The sequence below is a fragment of the Porites lutea genome, chromosome 1 (assembly GCF_958299795.1).
Source record: "Porites lutea chromosome 1, jaPorLute2.1, whole genome shotgun sequence".
In the NCBI taxonomy this organism is placed as follows: Eukaryota; Metazoa; Cnidaria; class Anthozoa; order Scleractinia; family Poritidae; genus Porites; species Porites lutea.
In genome coordinates, this window is record NC_133201.1 from 4,393,792 (window position 1) to 4,412,849 (window position 19,058).

At 39.4% G+C, this 19,058-nt stretch overlaps 2 protein-coding genes across 2 annotated transcripts in view; one reads left to right on the forward strand and one right to left on the reverse strand.

The window, feature by feature from the left end:
• The window catches only part of LOC140943025 (pleckstrin homology domain-containing family M member 1-like), a 50,101-nt gene extending 49,042 nt beyond the window's left edge, over positions 1–1,059 (reverse strand). Inside the window, exon 1 of the mRNA XM_073392061.1 lies at positions 904–1,059. Within this exon, the coding sequence (XP_073248162.1) occupies positions 904–937 (34 nt within the window). The 5' untranslated portion in view covers positions 938–1,059. The remainder of the gene's footprint in view (positions 1–903) is intronic.
• A 63-nt stretch (positions 1,060–1,122) lies between these two features.
• On the forward strand, positions 1,123–16,539 carry LOC140942996 (high affinity cGMP-specific 3',5'-cyclic phosphodiesterase 9A-like). Its single transcript, XM_073392025.1, has 18 exons — positions 1,123–1,356; positions 1,617–1,781; positions 3,608–3,647; positions 5,196–5,298; positions 6,266–6,312; positions 6,989–7,084; positions 7,213–7,272; positions 7,953–8,034; positions 8,622–8,717; positions 9,182–9,304; positions 10,839–10,931; positions 11,107–11,174; positions 12,150–12,255; positions 12,734–12,838; positions 14,058–14,114; positions 14,355–14,444; positions 15,210–15,329; positions 15,712–16,539. Exons 1-18 carry the CDS (start codon positions 1,269–1,271, stop codon positions 15,943–15,945), a joined length of 1,773 nt encoding a protein of 590 aa, XP_073248126.1. The 5' UTR covers positions 1,123–1,268; the 3' UTR covers positions 15,946–16,539.
• Positions 16,540–19,058: the final 2,519 nt, after the last annotated feature.

Below are 19,058 nucleotides of genomic sequence, written 5' to 3' on the forward strand. Positions count from 1 at the left end.
ATACCCATTTTCAGACCTGGTCTTTACCCAGAAATTATGTTATCATTAATTAGATTAGAGTGCAAACAAAAAAAATTCTTCGAATCCAACTGGAATTCGCATTTTGTTCTTTCTTTCTTACTCATTTGGGATTGAAACCATAAGTACTTTCATACACTCTTTAGTGCCCTCAAAAACCATACCCGATTCCAAACCAAAATGGGCAAAGTGTATACCCGTTTTCAGACCAAAACAGCGCAAAAACCCGGCCCGATGGGGCAGCACATACCTATATAGCTTATATAAGGGAGTACCCACTACGGGGCAACAAGGCTGCCATTATCTTCAAATCTCTCACTCAAACTCTCCACTAATCACATTCACAATGTTCAACTATATTCACTACGTTCAAGAATGGCTGATGAAAAAGGTAGCACGATGGGATTACAAAGGTGTCAGCCTAAGCACTGACTTCCTGGATAAAGGACATTAAACATTTTTCTGTGTTTTGTAGAAAAACTACAGAACGACTCCCTATTTCCTAGGCCAAGAGTAGTGTGGAATCTCAGGTTTGCCTGAAAATAACCATTACTGCTTTACAGAAGTGCGCAGTGGGTGATCAACACTTAGCATTCATTTCAAGCCTGGGTTTCTTCATCTACATACTCTAAAGGCAAAGTCGGACAATCCAATACGAATAAACTAACAAAATCCCACAGAGATTTTTTTTAGCACTCTTCCAAATTAATGTAAATTAGGGATATCATCAGAAAATACTGGTAGGCCTATAAGCTTACATTTTTTACATTATGATCAACGATAAAAAGTACTTATACACAATTGTACGATTCTACACAAAGAATTGTTTGCGATTTTTTCAACTTGTGAATCAGTTTAGGCGTAAACAATCCTTAATAAACTTACCCGGAATGCCTCCTTTCTTCCTGCCTGAAAACATGATTGACAAAATGGGTCACTTTTATAAGCAGAGAAGAAGTTAATCGTCCGCCATGTTGTTTTTTTGGTAGAAAACAGCTGACCACTGCAATCGCCGTTGAGTTTACCGGAAACTAATGGGTATAGACTCCCGGATGTATTCAGAGGAAGTGACGTCAGTAACATCTACATAGCACAAGCCCACAAGCTGCTAACTAGCTGCAGATGAGCGAGTTATCAAATCGAAGATGAAGTGTTCTACCGCGAGTTAGATTTAGTCATTTCATCCTCTTTAAATATGTAAGCTAGCTTGAGATATCAGCAGTTTTTTCGATGACCTGTCTTGGAAGAAAATGACCACAAAGGTGGTTTATTTCACGGTGGGTGGAAAGCCCGAACAGGCTGAGTTCTCGTCGGATTTTCCAGTGGATGAAATCAAAGGTGGGTTTTCGTTTTGTTTATGTAAGCAACTAGATCGTATTCTATTGAGTTGACCCAGCTTTGCTTCACTGAAAAGATTTAGCGGTTGTTTTACCGGCAGTGTCTCAGGAAATGTTCTTTTGCTGTGGGCAAAAATATAATATTTACACTACAAGCCTCTGTACTGTCTGTGTGCATCCACTTCACAATCTTTCATGTATAAAGATATGGTATCTTCGTTCGAGTATTTGCGATTTATTTGCCTGTTGATTCTTTTACAGAGTTGTTTCGCTGCGCGGCCGAAGCCGGGCCATATGACATTCTAAAACTCTACAACACGAAGGGAAATATTGTAAACATCTCTCCGACTATTCAAGAAAACACGCCAGAAACAAGATATCAATTGGAAGTTGTCGCTGCGAATTGTGCAAGCTGTGGGTTTTGTGGTAATTTTGATCTTGTCTTTTTTTAAATTACGAATAAAATTCTCTGTAGGTTAGTGACGTAATTGCTGGGTCATTATCCAGTTTTTATTTCCCGCTGTTTTGGCTATAGATCTCAAATACTTCTTGTTGTTTTGTTTTTATTGAGGTATAAACAACTTAGCTATGATTTCTCACCTTCTGTAACGAACCCTGTAGGGCTATAATTGCTGGAAACTTTGTTTGGAAATAGTACTATAGCTTGAAAAAATATCTGTCATTCCTAATATTACAAGCATGTCTCACTTTCTAGTGATATTGAGTGATTGATATAATAATTGCATCTGCCAGTACGAAATCTGAAGAAGGAGAAGGAAGCAGTTCAATACGCATTTATTATTTGAGCGCGATTGTTTATCTCAAGTGGAATCTTTTCTCAAGCTTACGTGCATGTGTGAGGAAAGTGGAAGTTGTGAGGAATTAAAACATATTGCTCCCAAAGGTCGACTCTTCATTCATTAAGCTTATGGACTTCCCGTTTATTTAATTTTAGCGATAAAAAACACAGGTGTCCATTGTCAAATATTCCATAGCAGATTTGTGTTGGCCTAAATTCGACCTTGATACGTGTAGATGAAAGCACTCCACTGAAAGTCGTTCGTTTCATCGACTGATAAGATTAATTGAAAAAAATGTAAATAAACAGAAAAGCAATGTTCGAGTGAGAAATTTCAAAGAACACCGCGGCTAATATCTGTCAGATCAAGTCTCGTGATAATTACACATACGATATATTTTGCTTCAATATTCAATTCCTGAAATGTATCATGCAGATGTAATCCTATTCGGAAGAATGGTGCAGCGTTCGGGAAAGAATTCTTATAATGAATGAGTGTGCACTAATGATTACAATTTTTAATAGTTCGACTTAGACTCTGATTTAACGTCGTTTTTCATTCAGTTGACCAAGCTTTGAGAATTTGCATGTCATTTCTCGCCAAAATTGTTCCAGGTATAATTGATTAGAGCATGCTATAAAGGCTTTGTTGCCTGGGAAACAAATTATAAAGTCAACTGACTCTTTTAAAAGCCATGTGCAAATTGACAAGGGGCGTGAAAATAATAGTCTTCTTTTGTTACCATTGATATTTTCTTCTTTCTCCAAGAAACCTTTCTTAATAAAGTGCTTACAGCACCTGATAAGAAAAATATGTTATTTTAAGGTAAAGGCCTAATTACTCCATTTTGCCCCCAACTGGCCTCATAACAATATGTTTTTTGTTTTTGCACTGATAATGAAAAATTATTGAAATGTGTAAATCCCTGTTTGAATGTTCTCATTAAAAATCTAATCTCATACCTTCTTGACATCTTTTGGTATGAGAGAGTGATTCTGGCATTCTTACAAAGAAATTACTGTGTGCCTCGAACATTGGAACAGGGCCAACTCCACTAAACTAGCATTTTTAGTGAAATTGTCAGTATTTATGAACATTGATTCTTTAATAGAGAAAACAGCTTGTTTCTAGCACAGTTTTTTTTAAGAGGGTTACAATCTAACATAAGAGCCTCTTGACATCTCTTTTACCAGTAATTACCCAAATATGCACCCCTAGACATCAGCATTTTTGAAGTGATAACAGTAAGGCCATTTATATACATAGAACATAATTCCCTTAGGATTGCAAATAGCTGTCAACAGGTCTTGCTATAGGCTACATCCCAGACAGTCTAAATCGCTGATATAGACAACAAAGTCTCTTTCTCTAGGTCTGGAGCAGGGTGCAAAGAATGAACATTTCATGCATCTTAATCTAACCAGCATTTTTTGCATCTAATTTTCCCCTCAGATTCAGAAACAGGATGCACGCTGGATGCAATAGAAACAAGGTGTCTATAACTTGAAGTATCTTATCTGAACTGCCAATCTGCAGTGGGGGGTACCCCTTTGGCACAGGGTGCTCGGCACTGAGTTAAAGAAAGAACTAGACTTGCCGAAAGGCAAATTTAACTGGGCTGCCATGGCGATTTTTTCCTGAAGGGAGACACGGGCTAAAATAAAACCTTAGCAAATATAAAACCCATCAATACATGGGGAAGTGATGATCAGAAGACAATAAATCTATAACTGATCTAACCGGAAATTCCAAACATTATTGTGGGTCCATGCTTATAAAGTGTGACAGGGTCAATTTTGGTGTTTAAATACTTTTTAACAGTAATTTCCTGCTTATTAAAAATCACAAGGAAATAAAGTTTCAGTTTTATTTCTGTCAGATATTGCATTTAAAGCTCATCCTAACTATCCAAATGAATATGTTTCTATTTGACAAGGCGATCTACAAATAGTATTATATTCCATTCTTTCAAGGAAAGACTTTTCACACGCAGGAGTTAAAACCCTACAATATGTACTTTACCTCCTCACATTTACAGTACAATGTACATATTCAGAACACTTTGAGTAAAATACGGGTCGTGTACATAAAAAGGTATGCATGTTAAAGTGAGCTATGAACTTTCAAGGTTTATCGAAACTGGCTAATGCTACAGCTGAATGCTAACATCAATATTATTGTCCTTGTTGAATCGGCAATCATGCACAAATTTAATGATACAGATACAAACAAAAGCAAAACCTCTGGGCCACATTGAGAACAACTGTCTGCTCTAGGATGTTAAGTCACCAAACCTTGTGCTAGTAAGTTGGTATTTGGAGTTCCCGGTGAAGCTTTGTGTTCTCGAAGCATTGCCACTTACATTGTATTTGCCCTCTTGCCAATGAGGCTATGAGATGACCTTCTTAAAGTTCCTGTTTTTGTTAGACGAGTCTTCTTTATCCTTATCCGAATTTTATACCTCCAAAAAAGCGCATGTTGCATTAAACAGAAAGAAATCAATCTTTAAACAGACTCTTGAAAGATGCACAAACATACTTTATGGACCAGGCAACACACTCTGGTTTACTAAGTTAATAATTGATAGTGTTCGTTTATTGACAGAGAAAATCCCAGGGGGTACTGGGCCCTGCTGTAGGCAGCCCAGTTAAAAATTATTTGCAGCTTTCTACCAATCCCAAAAACAACTTGTGTTATCTATTTATAGACACTAATTTATTTTGGGAAGCAAGGAATGGCACAGAGTTGAGAGCACTTGCCTCCCACCAATGTGGCCCATGTTCAAATCCCTGCATTGACACCGTGTGAGGGTTGATTTTGTTGTTGGTTCTGATCTCCTTTGCTCCAAGAGGTTTTTTTCTGGTACTCCAGTTCTCCCCTCACCTCAAAAGCCAACATTTCCAAATTTCAACTAGATCTGTAATGCACTGACACTTTTTGACAAGTTCCTCAGAACTAGTAAGTGCTTCGTGGGTAAACAAATTTTAATAATATTGTAATATGTTGAATTACACTAATTCTCAGCTTATTAACTTTACAGGCTACAGGCTCTGGAGAGAAGTCTCATCATAGAAAATGGAGAAACCTCCTCTGTTGTACAAGATATAAAACTGAAAGTTGATTCTTTCAAACAGAAGTTAGAGGTTCGTGATGTAAGGTTTTAATGTTTTCAAAGAGTGTCAACTTTCACTTTTTGTGGTACGAATTTCATTGCAGGAAACATGTACATGTCAAACTATGTATACAGCTGTACAGCTGAATTCCTTGTTAAACTATAAACTGGTACGTGCCACAAAACAGGGTATGGGTCTTGGGTCTTCCTTGTCAGGTAGCTATTGCTTACAGGGTTCGCACATAGTCTTGAATTCTTGAAAATGTCTTGACATTTGCCCAGCACTTTTCCAGAACTGGAAAAAGTCTGTAAAATAGAGGTAAAGTCTTTAAAAAAATGGTAAAAAGTCTTGATTTTTTTTTAAAGCTACAACAAGTACTTCTCAAGTGAAACTTTTTTTGTGTTTGTGAAATCTTATTCAATCTTGCCTGCCTGTCATGGAAAAAGCTTTGTTCCTGTAGGATTTTTTTAAGCTCTCTATTGATCACCTATTTCATAACCTTGAGTCTGGAAAAAGAAATTATTGTTTTGGAAAAAGTCCAGTGAAAGTCTTGAATTTTGGATAAAAACTCTGTACGAACCCTGTGCTTATGTTCCAGAGAAAGAAAGCCATGCATCTTAGCCCTTTACGTCTCAAGAGTGACCAAGATCAATTTTCTCCTAACAACATCAGCAGATCCTCAAGAGTAAGGGTTATGAGAATTAGTAAAATGATCACCAAAGAGAAAATGCTGTGATCTTTTATCAAATTCTCTCAACTAATTCTTTATGCAAATGTATGGAGATCAGTTTTGAGAATTTGTCTGTGGATATTGGGAGCTTAAGGGCTCAACACCCATGTTTTCATAGTCCTTACTGCAAATTACAGATACTAATTTTTTTCCTTTGATTTATGGCCAGCATGTTCCTGCTTGGGCTATAAATTTTTGAACGTAAACTTGGTCTGTAATTTTCACTTGGTTAATGAGAGTTATTGTGTATTTTTTCTTTTCATATAGAGTGTAGAACACTTAAGTTGGTTAGGCCTTTCTAAAGAGATGTCAAGGTACTGTATGTACTGTTGTAAGATAGTGGATTTTAAAGTGATGTAATATTCATTTGAGGCCCTGCCAGGGGGGGTCCCATGTTGCCTGTCTGAATTTTAAAATGTCTTGTGTCAGTGTTTTTAAATGCTTGTCGCTTATTGTCGGCTTTGCCGTCACTGTTGCAATTTGGCCAAGGGAGGTTGTCTCTTGTCGTGATTTCATTTTACGCACTGTCGCTACTTTTTGGGCCATGTCACTTGTCGGAATTTACCCTGGCAGGGCCCTCACATTTATGTCATCATGTCAAAAGAGCCTGTGTTTTACTCTTAAACACAGGACATAACTATTCCTGGAGACATACACTGCACACTGGCAATCAAACAACATGCAAATATAGAGTCATGTTCGATAGCCGGGGGATAACGATTTTGCTATTAGGCAGGTGAATTCTATTCTAAACTTACCTAATGGGCAAGTGAAGTTTCCTCAGCAATTTAAATAACAGAAGAACTGTAACCAGTGTTCTTCAAAAAAAATTTTGAGGCTAGTTGAAGTGACTTTAAAGGTTGTACATGCTAGCTTGAGCTTGGCCAAATAAAAGTAACTGACTCTCTTTGCACCTTGTCAAACCTATCTTTGTGTACCTTGAACATTTCGTTTTGTCTGTAAACTTTTAATGATTTTTTCCATTTTTAGTGGTACGTCTAAAAGACCATCTTCTGAAAAACACAGTTTACGTAAAAGATCCTCTGGAGAACTCATTGTTGTACTTGACAAGTTCAAGAAGTTATCGTAAGTTAGTTTTCTAGTGTGTTATTTAGAAAATGTTACCCCGCGAGCAGAGGTTTATTTCTGGCATGACTGTTTAAAGCGCTTTCTCATCCATCTACTTTTTAATTGTGTCTTTCTTTCCTTTTTAGGAATGCAGAACTCACTGAGCAGACCCGAAATCTGTTAAGAAAGCCTTCGTTTGATAACTGGTATGGAAAATTCATTTGTAGCTTCAAATTTCTTTTGGTATATCAGGGCTTAAACAAATCTCCATCCTCTTTTGGGATGAGTAGCAAGTAAATTTCTTGCTTACTTTGCCAATGGTTAAAGACCCAGGTCAATTATCTTCTAAACAAATTTGGAAAAGGATGCAATAGCCTTGGCAAGCAAAATTTGAACCCTGCCTTTCTGAAGAACAAACTAAAACTAAATTTTCTTCAAGCGCTATACGTGGCAAAATACAGAAAATAATGTGATGGCTTTGTTAAAAGAATTCCCAAGATAACAGTTCGAACCCAAGCGTCATTTCATAAGTAGGGCTGGTACCAAATAGGATTGTTGTTGGCACTTACTGATATCTCGACAACCCGTGCAGTTAAGTCATCTTTAGAGTCAAAGTGAGTTTTATAACTTAAACTTTGGTTATTGACCTGATTGGTCAATTTAGTGGTGATGTTTTGGTCGTCTGTCAGTTAAGCTGGAATGTTATTGGCCATTAAGACTGCAAATGTGATTAATTGACAGGTATGTTGACAATGTAGTCATCTTCAGAGTCAAAGATAATTGTATCTCGTCTGTTGATGGTTTTAAACTCTGGTTTAACCTAGTTGTGTGAGTTTCTTTTCTGTAGGTATTTCACGTAAAGATTATACACCTTTTGTCTTTTCAGGCAGTGGGAAGATGCAGAAATGTTGTATTTACTTCAGCAGATGTTTATAGACTTAAACTTAATGGAGAAATTTCACATTGAGGTAATAAACTTGTGTAAAAGATCCTTTGTTCCGTTAGTTATTGTAAACGACTCGTTTGAATTGAAGTAGCAGAAAGTGAAGAAGGGTTTGTATGGAGTTTTCTGAGCATAACTGGGCTACGATCTCAGCGACATTTTGCCCCGAAATGCTCATTTTTGGCAAGTAGGCCTCTTGGACATTGTTCTTTCAGAATATCCTGACAAATCCCATAATTTCAGAAATTTCATTTTTATGACGTCATCACTTTAGTACTTTATTAGGGTTTTCTTTGGCGGGAAAACGAACAGTCCATGTTTTGATCTTTTCATCCATTGGCTGATAAAACAAATAACAAACACTTACCGAAACCATTTTCAAGGTCATAGGAATGAAATCGCTCTATGGTAATACGCGTTCTCAAAGATATTTCGTCTTCTGCTGTCCACTCCTTTTCTGAAGAACTGAAAGTCATCCAATGTTGTTCGCTTTTTTCTTGATAGTACAGCTCATTTTTTCGTTGTCGTTTTGTGTTTTTGCTCAGAAAGGCTGCTATGTAGCAAAAGCTTATCCCGTCTAAGCTGATTATTCCTTATCTGTTTCTTTCACAGAAACCCATCCTTCAAAACTTCTTGTTTGAAGTTTTCAGGAATTACAATGCGACTCCTTTCCATAATTTTAGACACGCATTCTGTGTAACACAAATGGTGAGAAAACGTCGACATAATTCTCTTGTTTGTCACTTCTTAATGTGTGACCACTTTTCGTGACACTTCTTTCGTGACCTTTGGCTGTAACGGGGCTGTGTCACGAAATTTATCGGTGCGAGGAAATAAAAACAACCGATAACAGTAAAAGAAGGTATATAAATAACACAGAGTATACAAAAGAAGGCACGGTGGAAAAACTTGAAGAAGATTATTATAAAACCGACTGATGTTGTAGTTTTTGAAAGCTCGTCCGGCTAACAGTTTTATTTTTCAAAGTTCATTTTTGTTTAGTTGTTTGTAATGTTTAATATGCATTAGTCATTTATTCGCTAACGTTGCAAAAAGTCATGATAAGTTCCATTGCAAATAAGGACGGGTAATTGACGGATCCCCTAAACCAAGATTCTCCCCTAGCCCCTTAAACTCTGATCACAAAGCCTTATTTTATCTTTTCATATCAGATGTATGGCTTGATATGGCTGACGCAAATTCCCAGGAAAGTGCAGGACTGTGATGTTTTGGTGATGCTGACGTCTGCTTTGTGTCATGACTTGGACCATCCTGGTTACAATAACGCCTACCAGGTAATTTGATCCTTTTATACTTGACTCAGTCTACACTGTTCAATAGCGCTTTGATTCCTCGTTAGCCTGCGTGCGGAACGCGTGCAATAAGAGAAATAGTAGGCTAGTTTCTCGTAGGTACTTCGATCGTAGAAAGCGCAAAAAGATCGGAGAGTGGCAAGGGGTAAGGCTAATGGCATCAAAACAGGTTTCCCGATTTAGTTCAATGATGGTCAACTACAATTCGGGATTCTCCGGGTAGCTAGCCGGATTCTGGATCATAATTACGAGCTGGACACGGTCAGTTTGGAACTCGGCAAGTGTTGTGTTAGTAAGCCCTCAGCCCTCGTACTTAGACGTCTCTTTCTCTATGAAAACCTGCGCGCAAAGGAAGGCGGGAAGGAGAAAACGGGCGAGACATCTGGCAGATTTTTCTCCTTCCTATGGTCCCTTACACTTCGTCACCAGTCACTCGTGTTTCGCGCTCGCCTCTGTGGGAAAAACAAAGCACCGGAGGTTGCGGAGGAGGCAGACTCGCGCATGCTTCCCTCGAAGCTTCTTGTTTCCAAGGTGATTTGCCACAAGAGGATGGTGGGTTTGTAAAGGGTAACAGTTACTGACAACAGTGACTGACAGTTATTAGGGAACTTAAGAACCACGACGAAGTTCACGACGACGACGTCTGTTGACCGGGAAAAGACTGGAACGAGAACGTCAGTTTCGGCGGGAAAAAGGAAACTTAAGATGCAGTCGATCGGTAGGTCGACGACGACGACACTGAATGTAAACAAACAAGTAGAAGTTGTAGAACTGTGATGTTCGTTCGCAACAAAGTTTTTTCGCAGAGGCGTCTTTTAGAACGATGCAAGATCTTATTTTATAAGCCGTACGTCTACTTTCATTGACGATGAAGAATTTTTAGCAATGTCTGACCTTTTCAAATGGAAAAATCTCTGCTTTCCGTACGAAGATTATTCAACTTTCAACCTGAAAGAGATGACCGAGTCCGAGTGTCTGTCAGACGTTAGTTTTGGAAAAAGAGACATTCCGATGCGATAGCTGTTTTCCACATAAAGTTCATTTCCTCTAAATTAAAGATATATGATTTCCCTTTCCTAAATACGTACAACTAAATTTATCACTTACTAGTTCGCTCGCTCGGCCTCCACAGCTCAGTGTTGCCTTCGAAGTAAACACAATTCATCAGTCGAATTTTCAATCAACATCGCTTGTTAGGAGAAAAAAGAAAGGATACCTGGATTTACGAGGATAAAAAATACAAAGCCCTTGAAAAATCGCTTAAAAACAATGATTCATACCTGCGAAAGCTTGTGGATTGCACGACGACGTGATTCTACTGTGTTTGGCGTCGTCGACGACACCACGACGACGAAATTTGCTAATCGCGCTTGCGCAGTGCACGGTATCTCACTTCCGGTCGTCGTCGACAAAGTCGTCGTCGTGGTTCTTAAGTTCCCTATTGAACCTTGTAGAAAAAAACTGTTTTAAAATTTGGAAATCAGTTCATCATGTTTATAAATTTCTTTTCTTTAAGGTAAATGCCAGAACAGAGCTTGCCATACGATACAACGACATCTCCCCACTTGAAAACCACCATTGCGCCGTGGCATTTGACATCATCTCTCAGGTAAAAAATTATTGGATTTGATTAAGCTTGGCCTTACTTTGTTAGACACGGCGTTGTGTGCCATGATGAAGTAAAATTGGCTTCGAAGTCTTTTTACATGTTTTTACGAGAAATGGTGTAAAGGATGTCGTGATATGCACTTATAGTTCTATGTATTCTTTTTCCCTCATTTCAGCCTCACTGTGACATTCTCAAAAATGTTAGCCAAGACGTATTCAGGAAATTCCGCGAAGGAATGATCAAGTGAGTTCTCAAAGACTGAAATTGAAAACATGTAATAATTATAAAAAGTTGTAAGATTGTTGCCGAGTCTTTTCTCTACTTAGTAGTTTTTCTCTTGATTTTAAAAAAAAATCAAAGGTTAGATCAAATCATAGCTATTTTTTAATGTTACAAGACAATCAAGGTGCGTGGGATTTGTAGCGGAGGATTAAATTTGAGTTCTAGACATGTTACTATAGGTTTAGCCAGCGAATACCAGGCTGTTGTCCCTCCACGCTCCTCGCCGCTAGGGAAGTTGTCTCGTGCGAAACGTTCCCAGCGGGAGGAAAGACGGCTGTATTCGCGGGCTGCTATAGGTTAGATGGTGACGTCATTTAATTTAGCCCGTTACGTCATAAGCTATTGGCCCTTTCTCATTCATCCTTCCATGTCGATTCGAACGTACGCAAAAAAACACAAACCCAACGGTGTGGTTTCTATACCTTTCATGGGTTGTGTGGAGAAAGGAATTGATACGAGCCCGCAGTCGCGAGTGGTTAGGGACCTTAAGATGCGAGGACCGCGACGGCAGGTAAAACGTGGCTTAAAAGGTGAATTCGGGGTTTTTCAATCTTCATCGCGATTTTTCCATCTCGCTCACTTTGTCGAAGGTCCGCGTACTCTCCTGGAGTTGAAGTCCTAAGAGCCTTATAACAGTTTAGAAAGAGAAGGAAAATTTCGTCGTTGCTTGTTTACGTGCGCTAAAAAATATGAAACTAGGCATTTTCACGTTGTAGTCGTGCAACGACGGGTAAGAAAGGTACAAAAAAGCGTGATGCACGTGCAAAGTTGTCGTTTTACTAATTAAACGTATTGCTTTTTTGCTGTTCTCATTGTCGTCGACGTCGTCGGATCTTAAGGTCCCTGTTGTCTTGTCCTTGTCAAGTCTGATGAAACTAACAAAATTATGTTAAAATTATCTGTTAAAGAGAATTCAGTATTAATCTCTTTTTGCAGATGTATTTTGTCCACTGATATGGCAAGACACAATGAGATCCTAAACAAGTTCAAGGACATTTTGGCTGATGGATTTAGCTTTGAAAACGAGGCACACAAGTCCATGGTAAGAAATCTTTTCGGTTGTCATGGTTACTTAGGGACGTGAGGGAGTACTTGTAAAGGCTTTTGCTGGTAACCGGTCAATTCGCGCGAAAGTCATCTCGCCCGAAACCAGAGTTATGTCGCCCGAAATTTTACTGAAGAGTGATGCAATATATCTCGTTCTTTAAACGATAATGAGACGAAACAAGCGGGGTTACTCTGTAACATATCTCGTTCTTTAAGCTTTGGTGAAACGAAACAAGCGCAATAAATGAGTAATATATCTCGTTCTTTAAGATTTGGTGAGACGCAACAACCGCGATAAAGATGTTAGGGTGTTGTTGAGAATGATAAGATTTTGGGCGACATAACTCAGCTTTTCGGGCGAGATGACTTTCGGACGTCTTGACCGTAAACCCTTTAGCTGAAGTAAAACAGAGTGTACATTGCGGTAAGGGTAGGGCCTGACTCCCATCTCTTGATTAATTTCTCTTTTGCAGTTAATGCAGATAATGATCAAAGTATCGGATGTGTCAAATGAAGCCCGGCCGATGGAAGTTGCTGAACCGTGGCTGGATTGTCTTTTGCAAGAGTTCTTTATCCAGGTTTGTATTCGCTTTTAATGATAAACTTAAAGAAACGGTGTTATAAACGCAAACAGGTCTCTTTGGGATCATGATACGTTTCTGGGAAACTGCCCACCTACCGCTCCCCTAAGTCAACATTTTGCCCTAAGTGAGAATTAAGTGTTAATGTTGACTTATACAAATGCGGAAAACATATGCACTTAAGCAACGTTCACTCGGTGTCGGACAATATTTAAACCGGTTGAAAATTCGTGTGTTTAGGTGTTTCTTTCACACGGAACCACCTTAATCGTACGAAAAGTCAGACACTTGGTCGTTCAAAGTTCCGTGTGAACGGACAGAAAATATTGAACGGTCCCGTATGAACGAAGTGTCCGGTCAAATATTCTGGCAGTCGAAAGTTCGTCCGGTGCCGTGTGGGTACTAAGCGCGGTCAAAATTTATGCACCCGGTGCCGAAAACGGGAAAGTATATGTACCGTCTGCCGAACGCGGGAAAATATATGCTTTACCTGCCGAGCGCAAGAAATATATCCACCGTGTGCCTAGCGCGGGAAAATATATGCAATGTCTGCCTAGCGTGTACCAAACGAAAACATGCACCCTGTGCCAAACGCTCGAAAGCATTTGCATTCAATATCAAACGTGAGAAAATATATGCACAGTCTGCCGAGTGAGGGAAAATATGTGCACTACCTGCCGACCACGGGAAACTATATGCATTTACAGCATTGTCTGCCGAGCGCTGGAAAATATATCCACCGTTTTTCAAACGAGAAAATATGCTCCAAGTAGCTCCCAGTGCCAATCGCAGAAAAGCATTTGAACCCAGTGCCAAAATTGCCAAAGCGCGGGAAAACATTTGTGCCAGGTACAATGTGTGGGAAAGCATACATGCGGTCATGTTAAGTCTGTAAAAATACAAATGGCGCAAAAATCGCTGGGCAAAAAATTTAACGCATGCAACCGGGGCTAAGCGCCGGAAAAGCTATGATCCAAGACATCTGTGTAGGAAAATGCTCCAACCTGATTAGTGGAGAGTTTTTAAAAGAATTTCGAGGAAGTGTACATGAGCTTTGTATTACGTACACGAGCCGCAAAATTTCAGGCCAAGTATAAATATAGCTAAAAAAAACTGAAAGTCACAGTGGAAAAACTGAAAGTCTAATCTTGGATTAAAACACCAATCACAGTCCTGCAATAAGTATTTTGTCACTTTTTTTTTCCTTCGTGTTTAGAGTGATGTGGAGAAGCTGGAAGGCTTACCAGTAGCACCATTCATGGATAGAGATAAGGTTCGGTATTTGTTTTGTGCAATTCTCGACCAATCGATTTATTTATTTGACTTATGTCCTTTATTTATTTGTTTGCCTGTTTGTTTGATTGTTTGTTTGCCTTTTCAGCTCTTCCCTCTCGTCTGTATGTCTCTGTGTATACTCATATTGTTGAATAAAAGTTGAAAAGCATGCATTGGTGCTTATGACGTCATATCTCGTAACCATAGTAACTGACCATGTGTATTTTGTCCGTCTCAGGTGACCAAGCCATCGGCTCAAATTGGTTTTATTCGATTTGTTTTGATCCCACTATTTGAAGCACTTGAACAACTCTTTCCAGTCTTGGAGGTACTTAATACTCATATATTTAAGTTCTTTTCCACAGCAATCCAGTTACCTACAAAATCTGTGTCTATTTAAGAAAAACCATAACTATAACCAAGTCCTGCAGTCATACGCATAACGTACCCATTTTTGATACCATCCCAGTAAACCCAGTGGCGCACTGAAATATTTCTATACACGATTAAGTTTTTAAAACTCTGTTGTTGCCGGGTTTTGAAATGCGTACAATTTGTTAGGTAAATTGGGCTCATGGGTTGGGCTTTGGTAGGTGGGATGGATTGATTCGCAGCACGTAAGGCAAAAAAGCGTTACTTTAAGGGCCTGCTTTCAGTTGGGGATCTTCTCCCAAAAATATAGGCAAGAAAATCCACACTATTTTATTTACTAATTCCAGCTGTCACAAGACTGCAAACCAGACAGACTTGTAAAGCACTTGAGAAATATCTACTTAAGCTGTCTGATCTTTTGGTCACAGCTCAACACAATCTCCATTGTTATGGGGCAGGGCTACTATCAAATAGGAGTTTGACTAGATAGCTAGTTACTCACACATACTAAAGTTTCTATGTTTTTACGTACAAGACATTTTATGCAGTTTGAGTCTATAATCTGTGACGGAGTCACCCTGCTCCTAAAAAGAGCTGATTCGCCGACAATTTCTCCTTTTAAAAACACATTGCCTTTCCCCAACAGTAAAAGAACCGTTCATTGGCGCCGACTCTTTTACAAGGTATTCATGGCGTGCTCTCTGTTCTGTTTCCTCACTAGGAGCATCTTGTGGAGCCCGTTCGAAAAGCCTTGAATTACTACACTCACATGGGTAAAACAATGGAGGAAGAACTTAAAAAAGAGCAAGTGAAAAAACACTCGAGAGAGGAGAACGAAAAGGTTACAAAATTTTCTTTCCCAGCTGATAATAACTCACCCACTAATGTTGTAATTTTAATCTCTGTAGGTAAGCAACATCGTCTGTTTTTGTCGACGAGAAAAGTATATTTTCTTTGCTCTAAAGAGTGAACACAATAATGCAACATTGGGAGTTTAAACCAGTCAGCGTAGATACCTTTGGGGAAGACTTTAGTGCTATCAGGCAAATGAAAGCTATAGAGCACTGAGTACCTTTGAAATTCAGTAGTTTCTTATGTTGTGGAAGTTCGTTCAGACTTTTGGTTTGTGGATGCAAACATCAGCATTAAAAACCCCACACTCTACAGTATTAACCTCAGTTTTTTAAAATGACATCGTCCACTAACATTTCTTGCTTATTCAGGTAGACATACAAGAAGATAAACAAGATCTGAAAATTGGGCTTGAAGATGGACACTCGAGAGAGGAAAAGACAGAAACAATTGAAGCCTTGGAAGATAAACCAGAAATATTAATATCAATAAAAGAAAAAGAGGACTTACAGACCACTGAAAAGGAAAACGTAGGAGTTGTAGAGACGACGAAAACAAAACAACAAGAAGAAAAACTAGACAACAAGGAGTCCACGAAAGACTGAAATTGAGCTCAAAGCGTGCGCGTTCCCTCTGAGCAAAGGGCCTTTTTTAAGCCAGAAAACGGTATTTTCTGAAAGGCGAAAACAGTTTCTCATCTACACGGGCATTATTTAAAAATTGTAACCTGAAATTTGCTCATCGCGACGGGGCTTAAGTAACGTTCTATACCTGATTCTCTTCATTGTCCGAAAATACTCCAAGCGGAATTTTACAGCGTGGATAGTCAAATTTGTTCATCGCGACGAGGCTTAAGTAACGTTCTATACCTGCTTTTCTTCATTGTCCAAAAATAGTCCAAGCGGAATTTTAAAGCGTAGATCGTCATTTGCCACAAAAACGCATTACAGCACCGTTGACCGTTGTTACATCCCGCCGCGGGGGCGGGGGGCTGGGGTAAGGGGTGTGTCAGGACGCCTATGAAAGTGGTAAAAGCATTCTAATTATATTTACCTATTTATTGTTAGATTATGAAAAACGAATTCATATTTTCATACTCTTGTACCATGTTGAGAAAAATTGAGAACTATTGTATTTACCACATGTTGCATGAGCTGGCTTATTCATAGAATGATTCGCAATGAAACGTTACTATCAAAGAGTATGTTTTCATCACAAAAATTTATAGTAAGAAATTGTAATTTGCAGAAGCGGATCCAGGGGCAGCAGGGGGGGGGGGGGGGGGGGAGGTTAGGCTGTGATAGATTGTGCTCGAAAAAGTAGCATTATTTGCTACTAGCAGTGCTTTTCTAAAATTGTGCCAATAATTATGCCAGTTTTTGTAAATTATGCTCATTGAAGGCAAATATGCAGAAATTATGCTTCTACTTTTTACTTCAAATTTGGTAATGATACTTCAATAACTGTGCACCAAACAAGTAAATGGCAAACACATTTGCCCTATTTACATCCAGAAACTCTAAGAGTGCATAATTCATTCTCTTAAAACTATAAATATTCAACAAACAAAAAACCGGCACAAGGACGCCATCTTGGGCAACCGAGCCAGTCAGTTATGCGCATGCGTTGAGTCTTGTGGAAAGGTCCGAGGTCACTTCCTGTGGGACCCAGGTCCCATGAATGCGACAAGGGTAGAAAAAAATATTGGTTTCATGATCATTAAATGACAATTTTCTGCGGCAAAACTATCCAAAAAGGCAAATTATGCTAGCAGTGCTCTTTTTCGGGAAATACTTGAAAATTAAGCTCGTAATGACGAATTATGCCAAAAATTAGCCAGGAGCCTGTGCTAGCACCATCTATCAAGCTTGGCCCGGTGGTGGGGGGGGGGGGGGGGGATTGTCCATTAGTACCCGTACACCATTTCTCACCCCAGATGTGTTCCCCCTTTCTACCTCAAAAAGCCTTGATTCACCCTAGCTACAAATGTGCGGCTAAGGCCGATCCTCTAATTAATATCCTAGGGGCAAATAGGGAAAAACTTGGGTGCTCGTATACCTCCGCCACTTTTTTCCCAGACACTACCCCTTTCTAATTCTCAATACCTCTTTTTCACCTCAAATATAAACTTTCCTCTTGACGTGCGCCCAGGCTTAACCTCACTCTTTCTCCTAGATTCGTCCCTGTTTTGCGCAGAATCCCGTACAACGCCTTAGTTTGGAACACAAGTCAGCTAACATGTAAATAAGCAACCGCAGAATTAAAAGACTTTTTTCGTTTTTCTTGCCTTTGAGTTTCGTCTTTGACATGCTTTGCCACTCTCTTAAAGTCTTGACAACATTGCGAACAAATTAAACGCGTTGATTAACTTTTTGATTTAGGCCTGGGCAACGAAAACTCGATCATCATAGCATGGGCGGGGGGGGGGGGTGGTGGTCACGACTGTGCAAAATTTCTTACTGCATCAGAGACATAATAGGCCAATCTTTCACTTGATGGCAGGCGCGGGAAAACTTCCCGAAAGTACATCATTCAATCGTGATTGCATGAGAAATAACACTACTTTTATTTTCTATATTTTTGGGGGGTGGGACGGGAGGGAGGGAAGGGGGAAGAATTCTTAGTTTACAAGGAAGTGGCGACCGAAAATACCGTAAAATTCCGAAATTAAGCCCCGGGGCTTATAATTTCAAAGGCCCTTTTTGAGGGGCTTATTTTTGGAGGCGCTTATATTCGAAGGGGCTTATGTACGGAGGGAAATTTGCGTTTCAAAATAGATTGGGCTAGTCTTATTCTTGGAAGGAAATTTACCGTTTTTCGATTCTTTGTTTTAATTTGTATTTGGGGGCAATTTCCAAGTACAAGCCCCCGGGGAAAAGGGGACTTAAATTTGGAGGGGCGATTTACCGAAGGGTTTTTGCGTTACGAGTTTGAGGGGTTTATATTTTGAGGGGCTTATACATGGAAGGGCTTATTTTCGGAATTTTACAGTACGTCCTACCGCGTTCCCAGGTGTCTCAAGTGTGTTTGGAAAATGGAAAACTCGACTGCGAGCGATAATATCGCGCCATGGGATGAATCGAATACCCCACTTTTTCTAACTGAATCTCGACGGCTAGGTGAGACCACGTGAGCAAAGATGTTAGCTACTGTAAACTTTCGCCTATAAGCCCCCCCCCCCCGTCCAGTTATAGAGACATCTGGGTTTTAGCCGTATTCACCCGCCAAATATAAGCCCCCAGCCCCGTAATTTAATAAACCCTTCTAAAATCTCATACGAATTATAGCGGGCTGCATGTCTGTTTTCAAAGCGAAAGTTTAACTTTTTTTATCTTGAGAATTTGGCAAATTTTTAAACGGGAGACCAAATATGTTTTCTGGCAATTTGACGGTCATAAAAGTGATAAAGAACGATACCCCTCCCACGATACACCAACAACACGTGCTGGCTGAACTAAACAGGTACTGTATAAACCTTACGCTTATATAAGCCCTACCCTAATAACTTAGCTGGGTGCCAAAATAAAACTTCTTATAAATGCGTTGGGTATTTTATCTTTCCTTCACGATGTCTTACGATCGTTCTCTGAATCCCCGCCGGTCCGAATCAAACCGAATCTGTAAGTCTAAACGCATTTTGAGGTTGGCCACTGACTTTTGACAGATGTGGTGGCTCCTAAAAGAGCCGTTGTTTTTCAAGTTCGCCGGGAAGATCGCT

Bases quoted from the DNA above. Each gene is read 5' to 3' on its own strand.
- LOC140942996 (XM_073392025.1), top strand. From the start codon at position 1,269: ATGACCACAAAGGTGGTTTATTTCACGGTGGGTGGAAAGCCCGAACAG. The intron at 12,256-12,733 runs GTAAGAAATCTT...TCTCTTTTGCAG, and splicing joins ACGAGGCACACAAGTCCATG to TTAATGCAGATAATGATCAA. The intron at 14,115-14,354 runs GTTCGGTATTTG...TGTCCGTCTCAG, and splicing joins CATTCATGGATAGAGATAAG to GTGACCAAGCCATCGGCTCA.